The 16,384-nt window shown below is 36.7% G+C and overlaps 2 protein-coding genes across 2 annotated transcripts in view; one reads left to right on the top strand and one right to left on the bottom strand.

Annotated features, from left to right (window-relative positions):
• The window catches only part of btbd7 (BTB (POZ) domain containing 7), a 46,377-nt gene extending 40,779 nt beyond the window's left edge, over nt 1–5,598 (bottom strand). The window contains exon 1 of the mRNA XM_052587075.1: nt 5,086–5,598. The gene's annotated coding sequence lies outside the window, so the exon portion shown is untranslated. The remainder of the gene's footprint in view (nt 1–5,085) is intronic.
• Nucleotides 5,599–6,841: 1,243 nt separating this feature from the next.
• si:dkey-85n7.8 (COX8 domain-containing protein) lies at nt 6,842–8,212 on the top strand. The gene is made up of 2 exons (XM_052586874.1): nt 6,842–7,094; nt 7,784–8,212. Exons 1-2 carry the CDS (start codon nt 6,975–6,977, stop codon nt 7,892–7,894), a joined length of 231 nt encoding a protein of 76 aa, XP_052442834.1. The 5' UTR covers nt 6,842–6,974; the 3' UTR covers nt 7,895–8,212.
• Nucleotides 8,213–16,384: the final 8,172 nt, after the last annotated feature.

Genomic DNA, 16,384 nt, shown 5'->3' with positions numbered 1-16,384 from the left:
CCAGATATATGCAGGAGTACATCTAAACACTTGGGGTAATAGAAGCTATCGATATGAATCAAAATAAATGTATTGTTTAATCAAAGTGAATCTAAGTGTGAAGGATATTCATTATTCCTTCTTTCATTGTCTAGTCACCTGTGCACAGTACAAATGCGATTATGCAAAATTGTAAACAAGTACAATCTGTTCCTCATAATGTACTCATAATCACAGTTTAGACACCAGGAAAGACATAGCCTGCGGTGAGAAGAATGACCAAGAGCCGCAGCATGTCTCAGAGTCTAAGCATGCCTGATGGAGTGAAGGCTTCACTATCATCTCAGCAGCACGTGGAGTCTCAGTAAAGCCTGATGCAGGGCAGACTGCTAATGCATTATCAAAAACCTTAAATAGGTCACTGAGAGCCTCCTGTCAATCCCATCAGAAAGCCAGTCAGTCAAAAATTAAAGCTTTTTTGGAAAGCGCTTCTGAAATCCCTGCTGAGACTATAGCCTAGAATTAGAAATGCATTTTTAGCTGGTCATGTGGATAGAGCCTTGTCTACTTATAACACTTGGAAAAGCTATTGAATGTGTGTGTGCAAACCATTTCAAGCTAACAAAACAAGCAACTGGCTATTTAAAAACCAATTGAGCATTAGCGATTTGCAAATCAGCATTTTCTAAATCAACTTGAGTCTGCAAATTGCCTGAATGACTAGGCAAATAATCAGTCTAAAGGAAGCCCTGTATTATTACGCTGGTTTTGGGCTAGCTCAGATTGGATGGGTTTCTTATGGGGGCATTTATATAAGAGAGCAAAAAAACGAAAAATAAAGTGAGATAAAATGCAATGGCCAAAGATGTTCATCTATTAGTATACTGCTATAGCAGTGATGCTTTAAAGTGCAGTAGCTTTATTTACTGAGAGGGTTTGTACCATCCATACCCCAAACAGCTACAACACAGAATTTAAATTAAAAGTATTGCAGCTTACATAATTAAAACATTGCTTTTAATCTTAATAATGCAACCTCATTAAGGTAAAAATTTTTGAATAAATGCAAATAACCCTCTGTCTGGGCCAAAGCAGAAAAAAAAAACTAAATACCCTGACCGCAACTCTCCAAGCAGGGCATTCCAGCAGTGAAATGTGGTTTGTGAACACACACTCCAACAAACCACTTTTGCCTATTTCATGCCTTTAAAATGAATGAATTAAAGCCTGCAAGATCTGAGGTCTCATACAAGAGTGATGTCAAGCCACAGAGGGAATGCTGAATGAGAGTTCAAATTCAAGAGACTTTAGATTGCAATGCAATATTCCTGAATGATTGATACAACCCTTGGGCCTGGGAGGGATGCTCAATATAGTCAAATAAAAAAGGACTTTGGGGGAGGGGGTGATAACATTTCCTCTATTCTGTGTTTGATTCAATGTGGAGCACAGAAGTTCAAGTTTCTGAACGGAAATGTCAAACATTCCCCAATCTCAATGAATATAGCTACATGTGATGTCGACCTGCAAGTTAACAGGCACAGGAAGTGTCTCATAGTAAACCCCCTCTGTGCTGCAATTTACCATTACTTTTTATGCAGCAACATTTCTCTTGTAAAATATGGCAGATCCCGAGAATGACATTTCTATGAGAAATGAGTGAAAATACAGCTTTAAAGCTCACTTCTTAGTATTTGAAATAAATCCACTGTTGCAGTCTTGGTCTATAACAGCACTGGGTTTCATTAGTGCATGATGATGAGGGCTAGACAAAGGAAGTGCGCACTTAATTCCCTTGTGTGTGTGTGTGTGTGTAAGAGAAGAGTGTGCAAAAGAAAGAGAACTCCAACATCCTACTGGACAAGGTGAAATATTGGGACCTGAGTCAGCCTGTCATTTTAAGAGAAGGGGGGAAAAGTGGTTGCCAAGGACAACAAGGGGGAGTGGAAAATGAAAACATGTCCTACTTTCCTTTCCCCATCCAATTTCTCTCTCCAGTGACAGCAGCCAGAGGTCAAGCCAATGTACTTGAGGAACTAAAGGGACCTTCAAAAACTGCAGACTGAAAAAAAAACATTTTATTCAGATTTCTATATCCATGTGCATCAGTCAACTACCATTTTTGGATTAATGTTGCAAAAAATAGCAAACCATTATAGCAAACCAAATTTCCTTGTTTCCCTGAAATACATAAGCCAAATGAGCTGAAACATCATTGTACTGAACATGAAGACATGAGCAATGTTTCATTACATCATCATACTTTTATTGAGATAAGACTACTATAAGATTATGAGTGCACAGTCAACAAAAGCCCCCCAAAAAACTTATTTTCAAATCATACCTGGGGCGCTGTTAATCCATACAATCTGATTTGCAGTTGTTTGATGCTTTTCGAGGATATGCAATTGGCAAGCTATACTCATGTGACATTGTACTCAAGTAGCACACAGTCAGTCTGCAAAACCCTGACACATCGCTTCAGAAAGACAGTGAACTTATTCAAGACCGCTAAAGAATTCAGAACGATTCTGGATGGACTGACTAGATAATGTCAGCTGTGAAGCAGTTATCCCACACAGGACTCAACAATGAGGATGGCCTGATGGTACGCAGTGTGAGAGAGTTTTGGGACAGTTGGCAGATTTGTCACTTGTCCTGTCGGGTCAGCGGCTGCACTGTCACTACATCTTGTATGCGCTGATTATGGACATATGTTTTAATGTCTTGCAAATGTAAACATTTCTCATAAGTCTGACAAGTTGAAAATTCTGCTTTTAATGTCACCAAGTTAAAATTACCTATAGCTTGGTAACACTGAGGTTTGCATGAAATAAATATCAGTATAAAATGGGTCAGTGGTATATGCCTGTGTGTGTCTATATGAATGAGCCCTGCCTATAATTTTCATCTAATGTCTATGCCTTATGCATTGTGCTTTTAGCAATAAAGAAAACCCCGGAAAGCACAAAGCAGTTCACAAAAACAAAACAAACGCAAAAATAAATAAATAAACAAACAGACAACCTTCTAAAGAGTCTTCACACTTCATTTTCTATACAAGGACAGGACCAAAAGCACTAATGAAAAAAATGCTGTTTTTTATACTTTCTATAAATGCACTACATGCAAGTTGTGCACTAAATTCCAGTCATACTGAAAGTTTGAGCAACAGATCAAAAAGCGAGTCATTATTCACTGAGGTGCAAACCCAAACTGCAGCAAAGTCCACTGAGTCAGTTAGTTGAATTTAAGAAATGCATCAGTGAATAAATGCTGGATGAACCGATTACAAGTTCAACCAGTTCACAAATCAAGCAGCAAGATCATCAGTGAACAATAACTTAAATGTTCAATCTATTCTTCTAACAGCACAATCACATGACTTGTGATACAGAGCATGTCATATGGACTACTTTTTTTTTTTTTTTTGCAGCAGTCACTGATTTGCATGAATAGCTATTCTTCAAAATATAACAGGTTACAAATTCATTACAGGTTTTGAAGTGATATGAGAGTGAGTAAAAGATGACAGAACTCACATTTTCAGGTCAACTATACCTTTAACACAGAACTGCAGCACCATCACACATAAATTTGACTTATCTGTTGGCAGAGGCACATATTGCAGCACTGTAGCAAAGGAAAGGATGGCCTACATCACGGGAAGATGAAAAAAATAGGGGGAAACCCCTACACATCAACCACAGTCACAACACGTCTACAACATACTGCAGTACCCAAACCGCACTGCTCTCTTCACTCGGCTGTTTCAAGAATTACCTACGTTGATGGAACAGCAGTGGTACTGATTGAGCTATATTAAGGACGACATTCTCTCAACAGAGCAGCAGCAGATAAAGCAGGACAGAATTGGATTGGTTTGGATTCATTAAAATGTACCTTTGTTTCACATAGGTAGGTGCTAGGCTATCAGTAAATCACAGTTTCTAGTCTTGCTTGGGGGACATCTGATAACAAAGGCACTTTAAATCCCTGAATATTTCCTACAACACCAAATAATTCTCACTGTGACCATCTCCATTATCACGAAGAAAGCAATTTGGGTCGCAAAACAATTCTTCATTAGCACAGTCTCAGAACACACTTGAAGGATCCTAAAAGGCACCATGTGGGAAACTGAGAGATACTGTTGAGGTGAATGAACTCAAGGGGGCCAAACAGGATGGGACTTGATGTAAACCAATTTGGTCATCAGTTAAAACTTTGCCTTTAATTAGACCCCGATGGCTTCCAGAATTCTAAAGGAAATAAACAGTCGAGACAAAGACAGGGGAAAATGTTCCTGTCCACTAATTCTCCTAAACAATACCCTGTCTAATTACAGGGGTCCGAAATAAGGCACAGTGCACAAGCATCTTTTTTAAATATAAAATAAAGGTCAGTGAGGGAGGACCTATCTCGTGGATACTATACTAGCTTTTTACAAGCACAAACATCTCTAATATGCCAAGTATGCTTTTGGAACTCATTGGGATCTATAATGTTATGCTGGGCAACTCGAAGAGTATTTCTTAAATCAAGTCACTCACATATTTGAAACCGGTTATAACATGCTGGTGGCTACTGACAGCTCCAATTCAACACGCATATGCTTATTCCTAGGATGAATCTTCCTCTTTATTAAATGACGTGTCCGCATACATGAAGGCATTGTATCTGTAATAACTGCACACTACGCATACTCAGCTAGCCTAGCTTTATGTGCATTTAGCATTCAGGTGGCTCTTAAAAGCTCATTTGAGTAAAAAAAAAAGTTACCAAAATGCGGCATATCTAGTCGTTTCAACCTCTCTGTGCAATAAACTACAGAACTTACGTGATGTTAATGTTTTCTTTTGGTCTAGCATGCAAGCTAACCATAATAACTAAGCTTTGCTTACTAACGTTAGTTCTATGCGGAAGAGTGAAATGGGTTACTATTTGAGTTTATCATGTTATAGCAACCAGCATTAAGAATAAATATTCAAAGGTTGTTGTGATTTTAAAACACAAGGCACAACTGTAAATGTAGCTAATTCAGCAGCTCGCCATGGCAGATTAGCAAGCAAAGCAAAAAAGGAGAAAAAATACCTTCAACCCTACCTGAGTCAAGTTTACTGCTCCTCACTTCTCTTCTTGCTCATAAAACGAGCCAAAATCCGAGCCAGCGACTCCTGATATTTGCTTAGCCGAGCAAAATCTCTCGCACTTTTGTGAGTGTTATTGAGTAAAAAAAAAAAAAGAAGCCTCTGCGCGTCCCGGGTTCACACTCACATACACACATACAAACACATACATGAAGCGCTAGCAGGCTGCTAGTACTTTACGTTATACCATCCGCGCTACATTAGTCGCTTTTAATGATTCGTTCAACAACAAAACAGCTCAAATAGAGTCTGTGCTCTTCGCTTTCAGTTTGCCGTGAGCAAATATTACATGTAGTGTTGTATCCTCCTCTTATTCAGTAAAACAATGAGGGGAGGGCTAAGCGTCAGGATTTGGTTAGCAATGTCGCTACGCCATCTATCTGCTCGAGTTCGGATGAGGCATATAGAGCAAAAAGGTCCAATCAGTCTTCTGTGTCGGATGGACCTATGGGCCAATGTAATGAAGAAATGCGTATGCTTCGACCACTCCACTGGCTTTAACATCTCGTGTGTGTGTGTGTAATATAATATTAATAATAATATTAGAATTAATATGTCATATATTAATTGATGTCATAATATAATATAATATAATATAATATAATATAATATAATATAATATAATATAATATAATATAATATAATATAATATCTTTTGTCATCAGGCTTTTTCCATAGGAGGGCGACAACACCACATTATTGAACTGTTGTCCACTAGATGGCTTCAGAAGGATGGCCTACAATTTCTCATACATCTTTATGACGTCATTCATAATCTAGGCAAATCTGGAAAAAAAATCTGAAAAAAAAAAGACTTAATTTTTATTTCAATAGCTTCACACACATCCATCGCTACCATCAACAGCGGCTGGTAGGCATTTATGCTTTCAAATAAAGCACAAAAAAACTACAGTATCTTGGTTTCAGGATGGTTTTGCCCCTACTTTCATGTTTAGTGGATTTCAAAAAACTTCTTAGGTAATCTTCTTTCCACCAGAGAAATCAAAATAGCACAATAACAGGACACACACAACAGAAATTGCTCACACCCAGTACATAAACCAAACAATGAGTAGGGTGTATCCACTGTGGACACACTGTAAGTGCTGAATGGTTCTAACATGAAAGACCAACCTCTGTAATGTGATCACTAAACATGAATGAAGTGCAGTACCACAAGCCGCACTGACAGCTGACAGAACACACAGCCAGCTGCACCACTTTCTGCACTTTTATCTCCCTTTAATCTGCTCCTCTAATCAGATCTCTAGTAATTTGTACCTCTTTGTACTGGACACAGCCCTGAATGCACACTAAGCAGAGAGCCAGGTGTTTGGCTACCTGTGTTCCTGTGAACCCATGTCCTGTCAAACAGAGTCTGCAAAGCAGGCTGTAAATCAAACAAGACATTAATCACAGATCTGTGGGACTATTACAGTATGAGCCAAAATGAGCTTTGTCCATCACCTCTAAGTTCAAAATCTTAATTTCACATAGTTTTGCGGTCCAACATGAATTGATGTAACTTTAAATCTAAATGACACTGAATCTAGGACAATATGATGTTATTTCCTGCTGTTTCATTAAAATCTTGTCAAAAGGGGCATTGATGAAAAGTTAATAGACTGGGTGGGTGGTCGATCAGTCTAGGCCCCTCCCAAAGAGTGGGCTGGTTTTGGGAGATAAAGTCTATAATATGACAGGATACATCTATTTTCTCTTCAGCAGTCCTGAGGCAGGAAACCCAGGGGTTGCACCCAGTGAACATCCCCATTTCCGTCTCCCTTAGCCTCTCTCTCTCAGACACATCCAGACTTACTGGTGCTGACCCATACAGCTGGTGGGATGCTGACCTTTCTGAGGGGAGCTGTGCAGCCGGTGACTGTCAGCAGGGCGAGGGATATTGTCCAGAAACGCAACTCCAGCATTTACAGCAAACCACCCAAAAGCAAGATCGGACCTGGGGTGAGTGAAAAAATTACAAAATCCTAAAAGATTGCAAAGATTCATGGGATCAGCCAACATTAGTTTAACTGAGGTCAATGGAGATAATAGGATTCACCTGGATGACTCCTTGTATTGAAGAATATAATCCTTGTGGTTAGACAAGAACAGAATAACAATGTCAAATCAAGCAAAACATCATATTGGTTCACACAGTAGAAGTACAAAAATAGTCATTATAATATATATAACTGTTCAAAGGTTTGAGGTCAGTATGATTTTCATTTCTTGATTGAAATTCATTATTTAATTCTGCAAGGATGTGTATAAGATTGATCAAAAGCGACAGAAAATACAATGATAATTTTACCAAATATTTAGTTTAAAATAAATGCAGTTTTTTCTATTTATGAAAAAAAAAAATCCTAATGAATGGCTTCTGCAATAATATGAAGCAGCACAACCATTTTTAACATAGATAATAATATTGAAATTGAAAATGTTTCTTGAGCATTTTAGCATACTTGAATGATTTCTGAAGGTTCATTTGACACTAAAGACTTTAATTATGCATATATTTATTTATTAGTTTATATGTAAGTAATGTATTTTGAATGTAATGATATTTTACATTTTACTGTTTTTAAATTAAATAGCAGTCCAAATTGTGTACGTATTTAAGCTGTTAAATTGCATGTGTGTTTCTGCAGCAAAGTTTCTTCATCATGTCTGTGTTTGCCGTTGCCCTCCTGGCCCCCGCCGGGTGGATTCTGCACCACATCCCAGAGTATCGTCAGAAAGCCAAACCACCACCATCTTGAAGAACACCTCGGTCATGGTCAACTTACCGGGTGTCGTGTACCACTGACAGACCTGGCTGCCTCTAAAGAATTATTAACCTCCAGTGAAAAATAGAGATCTTTAAAACATGAGCAACATCACAAGTGACAAATTAATAATAATAACAGTATAATACAATTATCCAATACTACAATTGTCCAATTGGGAGAGAAATTGGCCTCATTTGAATCTAACAACAAATTTAATTCCTTAGTGTTTAATGCCTGAGGACTGTGGCCCTTATTACATGCAAAAATGACTGTATGCTTTCTCTTGTAATAAAGTTTCTTTTAACACCATCTGTTTTTTGTTGATAACTTTGTGTTTTCACTGTGCTAATTGTGGCCTTGGGGGCACTGCTTAGAATACATAGAAATTAGATTTCTTGAAAAAAAAGTCACTTCAATAATGTCTTAGCAGAGACTAAATAAGTAAGCAGATTGATGCAGCCAATTCATATGTAAAGGTGATTAGAAGGCCAGTGGGCAAAGTTTGCCAGGACCCTGTGATTTTTCATGACCACAAAGAGTCAGAACTTCGGTTGAACATTTAATCTTAGGCACATTGCCTTTTTAGAGTGTAGTATCCCATGCAGTGGCACTTCTGGGAGCACCCCCTGCTGGGCTGCACAACACCAGCAGCTACCCTTAGTTTATCCAGGAGTCTCTCATCCAGGTATCGATTCAGCTCTGCTTAGCTTCAGGAGAGTTGCTGCCGGCTAAATGGCAAGCTACCACCCACACGGAGTATCTCGAAAGGTCTGTATACTTGAGGAAACTACACAGAACGCTGATGTGCTGGATAATGTCCTAAACACAAACATGATACGGTCAATGTTTGTCCATAAGTGTTTCAGTCCTCCTTGGAGCAAAGGAAACCCTATTATATGACAGGCTAAGGTCATTGCGGTCAAAAACGTATCACTGTAGAAATGATGGTGTTCACATGCACACTCATATTTTTGCTGAACCATTTGAAATGCCAGGAAAAAGATTCAATTCAGTGAATTCAGTATTGGTTAATATTAATTTCAGCATTTACTAATACAATATTAAAATCAAAATGTGTCTTTGTTAATAGTATTTAATGGACCTGAGCTAACATGAACAGTTGAATTTTTATTAACAACACGGCATTAACATTAACAAAACATAATTAATACTATAACAAATGTATCGCTCTGTCAGTGTTCATTAATTCATTAACTAATGTTAACTAATGGGTCCTTATCCTACAGTGTTACCCAAATATGTGTTTAATTTATTTTGTTTACTTATTGCTGCTAAGGGGAATATTAATCTGCATTTCATATATTTAGATGAGCAAGAAATATATACATATATTTTTCAGCAAAATTGATATAAATAAAATTCCCTGTATCTTCTCTGTTATTTCAAAAAATGTTCTGGTCATAAAAATGATCTAGACATAAGATTAGTCAATTCAATTAGTATGTTGCTAAGTGTAGGGACATTCGGATACATTCATTTTCCAAAGACTGCAGAGGGTGACCCTGGTCTCAAGCACTTTAGAATCCCCATTGTTTGTTTATTTTTCCAGAACAGCAGGAATGTTGAGATTCTGCCTCATTGCGGTAACATGAATTTATTTCTGTTCTAACATTGTTTAAATAAGTTTCCTTAAACCTTTATAAAGGAAACCAGATGTATTTCTAGTCTTTAGAAATGTAAACAAGATAACCTGAACATATTGCTTTGAAAAGTCTAATTCATTCAATGATTCATTTAAATGAATGGATTCACAAAATTATTCACCAATTCGAGTCCCAAAGAGTTTTTTTTTTTTTTTGTGGTAAGCATAGATCTGTTCAAATTTAATATTGTACCACCAATTGTTTCTAAATGAGCAAAAATATACTTCTGAATAACTGACAGGCCTAAATATGACAATTTTATTGTTTAGTAATTATGAAAATATTAGCCCCTTGTGTAATTTGCTACTTTTTGTCAGTATCTTGTAATTCGGCTAACTACTTTATCAATGCAGCAGCTTGACTATATTTCAATTATGATTGGCTTGTTCCCCTGGGTCAAATTCAATAGTGCGTCACTCATCCCAGTGTCTCCACTGACTAGATTTTTTTTTATCTAGTATAGTGAAATTCAAAACGACTCACAGTGAAATGGAACAAGCAGACCCCCCAAGTACTGTGAGATCTGCAGCTAAATGTTCCAGAAAAACGAAATGGTTATTTTATTAGGCTCTGTTGATTATGGAAAGTCAAGCAGAGTTTTATTATGATTATCAAAAGCAGATTATCCATTGTTAACCCACTATTTCCTGTTGCTTTTCAGATACTGTAGTGTACAAACATTCAAAATGTGACAACTGATGCTATATATAATTAATTTGAGAAAGATTTAATAATGTGCACCTGATCTGTATACTGAAAATAAAACAGATTTATGCTCCTTCCCTTTCTGGCATGCTGCAGCTGATCTCTCAAAGATTAACATGTAGATAGCAGCAATACCGTCTCTAGAGCAAACACTGTTTCCTGATATTCCCACAGCTCAGGACAGAATGTCCTTTCCCTCTTGCTCAAAGCTAAATAAGACTGTGCTGGTGTCTGCTCTACTTCAGCATATCTGTTTAATAAAGAAGAATTATGAGTGAAAGTCTGGATTTATTTGATTTCTGTGCATTCATTCATTATAAAACATGAAATGAGTTCTCAAGCATGTAAATGGACAGTGATTAGGTTTAAATGTTACCACAGAGTTTAAAACACACACACCGTGCCTTAAGGTAAGAATAAGCAAGATAAAAGATATATGTGACCACAGTTGTGTGTGTGTGTGTGTGTGTGTGTCTGTGTGCACTATGTGTGCATGATAAATAAGTGAGCTCTGGGTGAATTGGTCTCTGCAGTGTGTGTGTGTGTGTGTGTGTGTGTTTGTATCTGTTTGCTGTGAAGATGTACTATACACACAGTTAATGTGTCATAAGGCTCATGGTTTCCCACACTTTCCCACAATTTAATAGAATTTTCATATTTATTTATTTTGTTGTTTATGCCTTGGCGAGACCCTTTTCACTCTGTTTTTGTTTATATACTGTACATATCAGTGAAAACAACAACATTTTAAAATGATTTGAAATTACATAAACACCTAAACAAGCTGAAGAAGTATGTATGAGCAGAAAAAAATAAAATAAATAAATAATTGAAATAAAAAATAAAAAATGAAGTAAAATTAATTAATGCATTAATGCAAAAGCATTATTTCATAATTTTGGCAGTGCTCCCTCAAAAACTAGGTTGCATAATTTCAGATCAATGAGGTTTATGATTAAACTGTTCCAAAAGGAACTACAAAACCTAAGCTAAACCGAGAGAAAACAAGTACCATAAAAAAGACTGAATAAACAATTTTTTTGTAGGCTGGTTATTTTTGAACAGGAACACTGCGAGGGTAACAAGGTGGGAAAAATGTATTTAATGTATTTTTTTTTTTTTAACAGATAAGTTGTTATAACCTGTGAGAACACAGTCAGTATGTTTAAGTCCAATGCTATAATGTGAAAAGGAACATCTCTCGTGGGTCATAATGACTGGAACAGGACATAAAGTTAAGTATTCTGAAAACTCCAGGACACAGAAGCCAATTACATTTAGTGCACTGATTTAGTGCTCTCTTGTGGTGTAAAACTGGTAGTGAACTCATTCAACTTTTAAAGTGAGTTTTATAGTAAATCTGCAGCTATTTTAATAGTGAACAATATAAAAATATAAAAATCATGTTAACATGAACATTAAAATATATAAATCAATGTTTATATATTTTAAGAAACATAAATTAAAAAAGAAAAATCATGAAAAATTCATGCTGCACACACACAGCGAGACAGGCATAGCCCTAAATGAACTGCATTCTGCATTTAGGGGCTTTCCCAAACAAGTCACTATCACATCCGAGTGGCAGATTATTAATAGCACAGAGGGCACAGAATAAATAGGATGTAACCCTGTCCAACCCAGAACACAGCGCCATCAGACCGTAGTCTGAGTGCCTCGTCTTAATACAGCACCTCTAAATTTAGCCAGATGAATAATGCATCAAATTGTTTTTACTGTAGGCCTCTACTTTCAAAATAAAACCTAAAAATAGTCATCTAAAAGTTTCATAAATATAGACACAAGCCTAAGATACTAAGACCAGTACGAAAATAAGTGAGCCCAGGGTATTTTTTTTTAACACAATCTCTACCTTTTGTGTTATTCCCATCTTGTCTTCTGTGCATTACATACTTTTGTTTCTTACAATTTAGTGTCAGCATGAAGATGAAGGAGGAGAAAAAAAATCATTGCTGAAACTGCATTGCCATAATCACAGCTTCACAAGAGAGATAAATGCTATTATCAACACTGAACTCATTGCTTGGTTTGCTAAAAGCTGTAAGTAGCGTTGTGATATGAAAAAGCTGACAAATGAAATCTATTCAAAGCCGCTTCGAAATTACAGATTCATCTGTTCTTCATGGTGGAAAAGTTAAACAGCCTCGGTGGTCAACATAAATCACCATAAAGGGGCAAAGTCTGTTATTTTAAGGGTACACAGATCATCTTTGGCATTTGAGATGACTTGGTGTTTCAATGCCCCCAGCAGATGGAGCCTTTGTGTAAAAGACAGCAGTGCCATTTCTCGAACTTGTTCAAGGCTTAACCACAATGTCACTGTACTGTGTGTTATTTTTGGATCGCCAGCTTTTGTTTTGCAGTTACTTTCAGCTTAATGAGAACATCTGTTAAAGAGCACCTATTTTGCCAGAGCTGCATTTATGCAGTGACCCCGTGACTTGCAGAAACAAAACTATTGTCTTATTTCTGAGAATGAAAGGTGTTCCGTCCCTGAATGAATACATTTTTGAAAGAATCAATGAATTATTCAAGAATTCACTTGAATTCTTTTTGGAAAGAATCAGTTGAGGGAATAATTCAAGGACTCACTCACAATGTGTCTCGTTCATTAATCATCAAGTGCACTATTTTAGGAGTTGGCCATTTGTAGTGGTGTCCAAAACGGTAGTAGACATTTTCAAGTGCACTTATTCAGTCTCATAATAATGGTGGCCTAAAAAAATCTTCACAACACAATGAAATCACCACAACACAACACAACACATAGAACAAATTTTGTTGTATTGTGCTAATTTTGTTTTGTAGTGGCTTGTTTCTTTTGTGTTGTGCACATTTTGTTTGCTACTTTGCTAATTTAACAAATGCAAATGTAACCTCTCGTTCCTGAATGAATGCGTTTTGAATCAGTTATTTAATGACTCAAATGAAAAAACTTAAGAATAAATCTGTGTTTCTGAATAAATCACTTGAGTCAATGAGTGATTGACTACTAAAGACAGTCAGTTTACTGTTACAACAATGCAACCTGCATAAAGAGTCAATGAAAAATGTCCACTATTAATGTCTTGAATGCGCAAACACAAATAAACAGAATGGTACAGACAGTAAAAGTGCTGTTAGACTGTTATATTCAGCACTCATGGAACGCCACTTAACGAATCATATTGGAAGACTGGAGGTAACAGTTGTGTAATGCTGTGTTGTTGATGGGCATACTTTAAAAAGCATTTACATCATGTGTGCAATCACATTTGGTACATTACATTTTAAGGCTGAGTTCAGTCGGTGGCTCTGCCTCACTGGGGTGCTATAGACTGAATAAAAAAAAAACAAACGAGGAATGAAATCTCAGCTTAATTAGATCAAAGACAGCTGGGGATTTTATGCATCCAACATTTTTACTGTTTGGAAATGTCAGATTTCTGCATGCATAAGTAACTATGAAATTCTGAATAGGTGAAAGCCAGGTTGTGGCTGCATTGTTGAATTAAGAAATCCATTTATCGTGTTGGAAACATCAGTCATATACTTATCTCAGTTGTAGCTTTTGGTTGTTAAATTGTATACATTCTATAGGTGTATATTTCATCATTTCTTCAATTTCAAGACATTTGAACCCCCCATTTATTTATATATTTTAATGTATAGTATTTCAACCTCATTTATGTGCAGCATCTGCTGGTGACAGCACTTGAGATGATCAGTGATTTAATGCAATGACTTGATGGCGAGTGAGCCCAGAAAAAAACATGACTAGGAAAAAGTGCCCTTCATGATAGAAAAGGAATTGATTCCTACCATTAGGATTTGGGACTGATTCAGTTAGACTGGATACAATCTGTGGTCAGATTACACATTACTGGAACATTTCATTAGCCTGTCAGCATTCATGTTTGGTTTGCCAACATGTTCGCTTACAAATCAATTAGCTTTGTAATCAAACTAGTTTTGAAGGATTCTAGGCTTAGCTGCATCTCATTAACTCAAGCTGAGATTTGAAACATCTAGTGTTGTGCGCTCATTTGTAACTGAGTGACAGATTTAGTGCAAAAACATTAACCTTCACTGTCCAATATTTAATGTGTCCATGCTGTTCAAACCTTTTATCTAATTGATTTTCTTTCACAAAGGATTTATTTAAAATGCACCTAACAATACACATACTTATGGAAAGTATGTTTTAGTGTTTAGTGCCTAGATCTAATTTTGTATGGGAACAATGTGTACAATAAACCTGTCAGTGCTGCTAGAACATTTACTTAACCTTATACCATGAATCAAAGCTAACATCAAGTATGTAAACCTTTAAGGTTGGCAAGCACCATTAGACCACCGTGTGATAGATGCAAAGATCTGAAGTGGCATCTGCCAGACATCAGCACTGCTCTGCGTCATTGACTCGGGGTCATTGGTGACCTGTAGGATATATTTTTAGAGATGCTGCACAATTACTATATTATTGTGGATATGTTTAATTTCTTTAATTGATCAAGAACACATTAAATTGTTCAAATGTGCCAGTAAAACAATAGAAAATGTAGACAAATGTATTTATAAAGTGTATCATCATCCTACTTATCAAATAATCTTTTTTTAGTTTTTGTTTCAACATTGAGTATAATAATACATTTTGCAGTTCATGTGACACTAAAGAATGGCTGCTGAAAATTCAGCTTTGTGATCACAGGAAATAAAAAAATATTGTATGAACTATCCCCCAAACAAATCAAATACATGCAGTCAGGGTGAACATATAACAGACTTCTTTCAAAAACATAAAAAAGATTTACAAACCCCAAACTTGGATAGATGCACAGTGGAAAGGAATTATGAAAGTGGTGAACCCCCCCGGAGGACACTGCATGATTAATGCCCCGTTAACCACAAGCAACTGCGCCGCTGTGATGAGGTAAATCAGTCACATAATTTACCCTGCCAGATGCACCTGGCAGCAGAAACCCACTCACTGACCGCTGTTCGCACCACAATCACGAGTTTCTCCGTCCTCCACAGGCTTCCCCACTCCTCTCACAGCATGGGTTTGAGTTCTCAGAAACCATTACATTAGACTCACGGAAAAGGTGTTTTGCTGACATTTACAATCATTTCTCTCATCTAGTAAAAAGAACATTGATACCGATAACTCTGCAGTGAAGGCAAGCATTAGACCAAATTATGCAAGACTAAAACATGACTAAAAAAATGAGAAATATGTTATCATTTACTTACCCTCAAGTTGTTCCAAACCTGCATGAGTGTCTTTCTCCTGTTGAGCACAAAAGTAGATATTTTGTAGAATGTTGGTAAACAAACAGTTGATGGTAGCCATTTATGGAAGTCAATGGCTACCATCAACTGTTTACAAGGGCTTTGGGCTGGTAACATCCATCCTTTCAGTCACAAGGGAAATAATAAAGGCTTTAAAAATAGAAAGGCTGATCTGTGATACACTATGCTGTCAAATAATTTTATGGCGCATTCTATAAATAACCATACACAACACACAATATTAGTAATATATCTGCAATCTGTCATTATATAATCACCCTCATGGTGTTTCAAACCTGCATCTTTGTTATGTAGAAGATATTTTGAAGAATGTTTCAGCCGTTTCTGTACCTTGTTTCTGATCAATTAAAATCAATGGTTAAACAACATTGGACCCCATTGACTTTCATTGAATAAACAAAAATGTTTCATATTATCTTCTTTTGTGTTCCACAGAAGAAGAAGAAAAAAGCATCCCCAATGAAAGCGTTCTAGTGTTTAGGTTAGTAACCAAGAAATTGTGAATGAGAATATCATTTAAGAACTGCTTCTGAATGATTAAAACTTACTTGTGCTGGAATTTCATTTGAAACACAATTAAATGCCGTGATCAATCCAGTCTAAACGACACCTAGCTAATGTCTGCCAGACAAAAGGTGAAATGGGGTGCTCTTGGCTATCAAAGTTCAATCATTCAAACTGAAATAGAAGCTCAGTTACAAAGAGGGGCCCTCAGTCCCACAGCTGTGGATCTATGTCTATTACCCTCACATTCATTTTGCTCTCTTTCATCATGCAGGCCAAGCTGGAGCCTGCATGG

The sequence above is a fragment of the Carassius gibelio genome, chromosome B20, assembly GCF_023724105.1.
Source record: "Carassius gibelio isolate Cgi1373 ecotype wild population from Czech Republic chromosome B20, carGib1.2-hapl.c, whole genome shotgun sequence".
Lineage (NCBI taxonomy): Eukaryota > Metazoa > Chordata > Actinopteri > Cypriniformes > Cyprinidae > Carassius > Carassius gibelio.
Note: the sequence above shows the minus strand (reverse complement) of the source record. Positions and strands in the feature narration are given on the sequence as shown.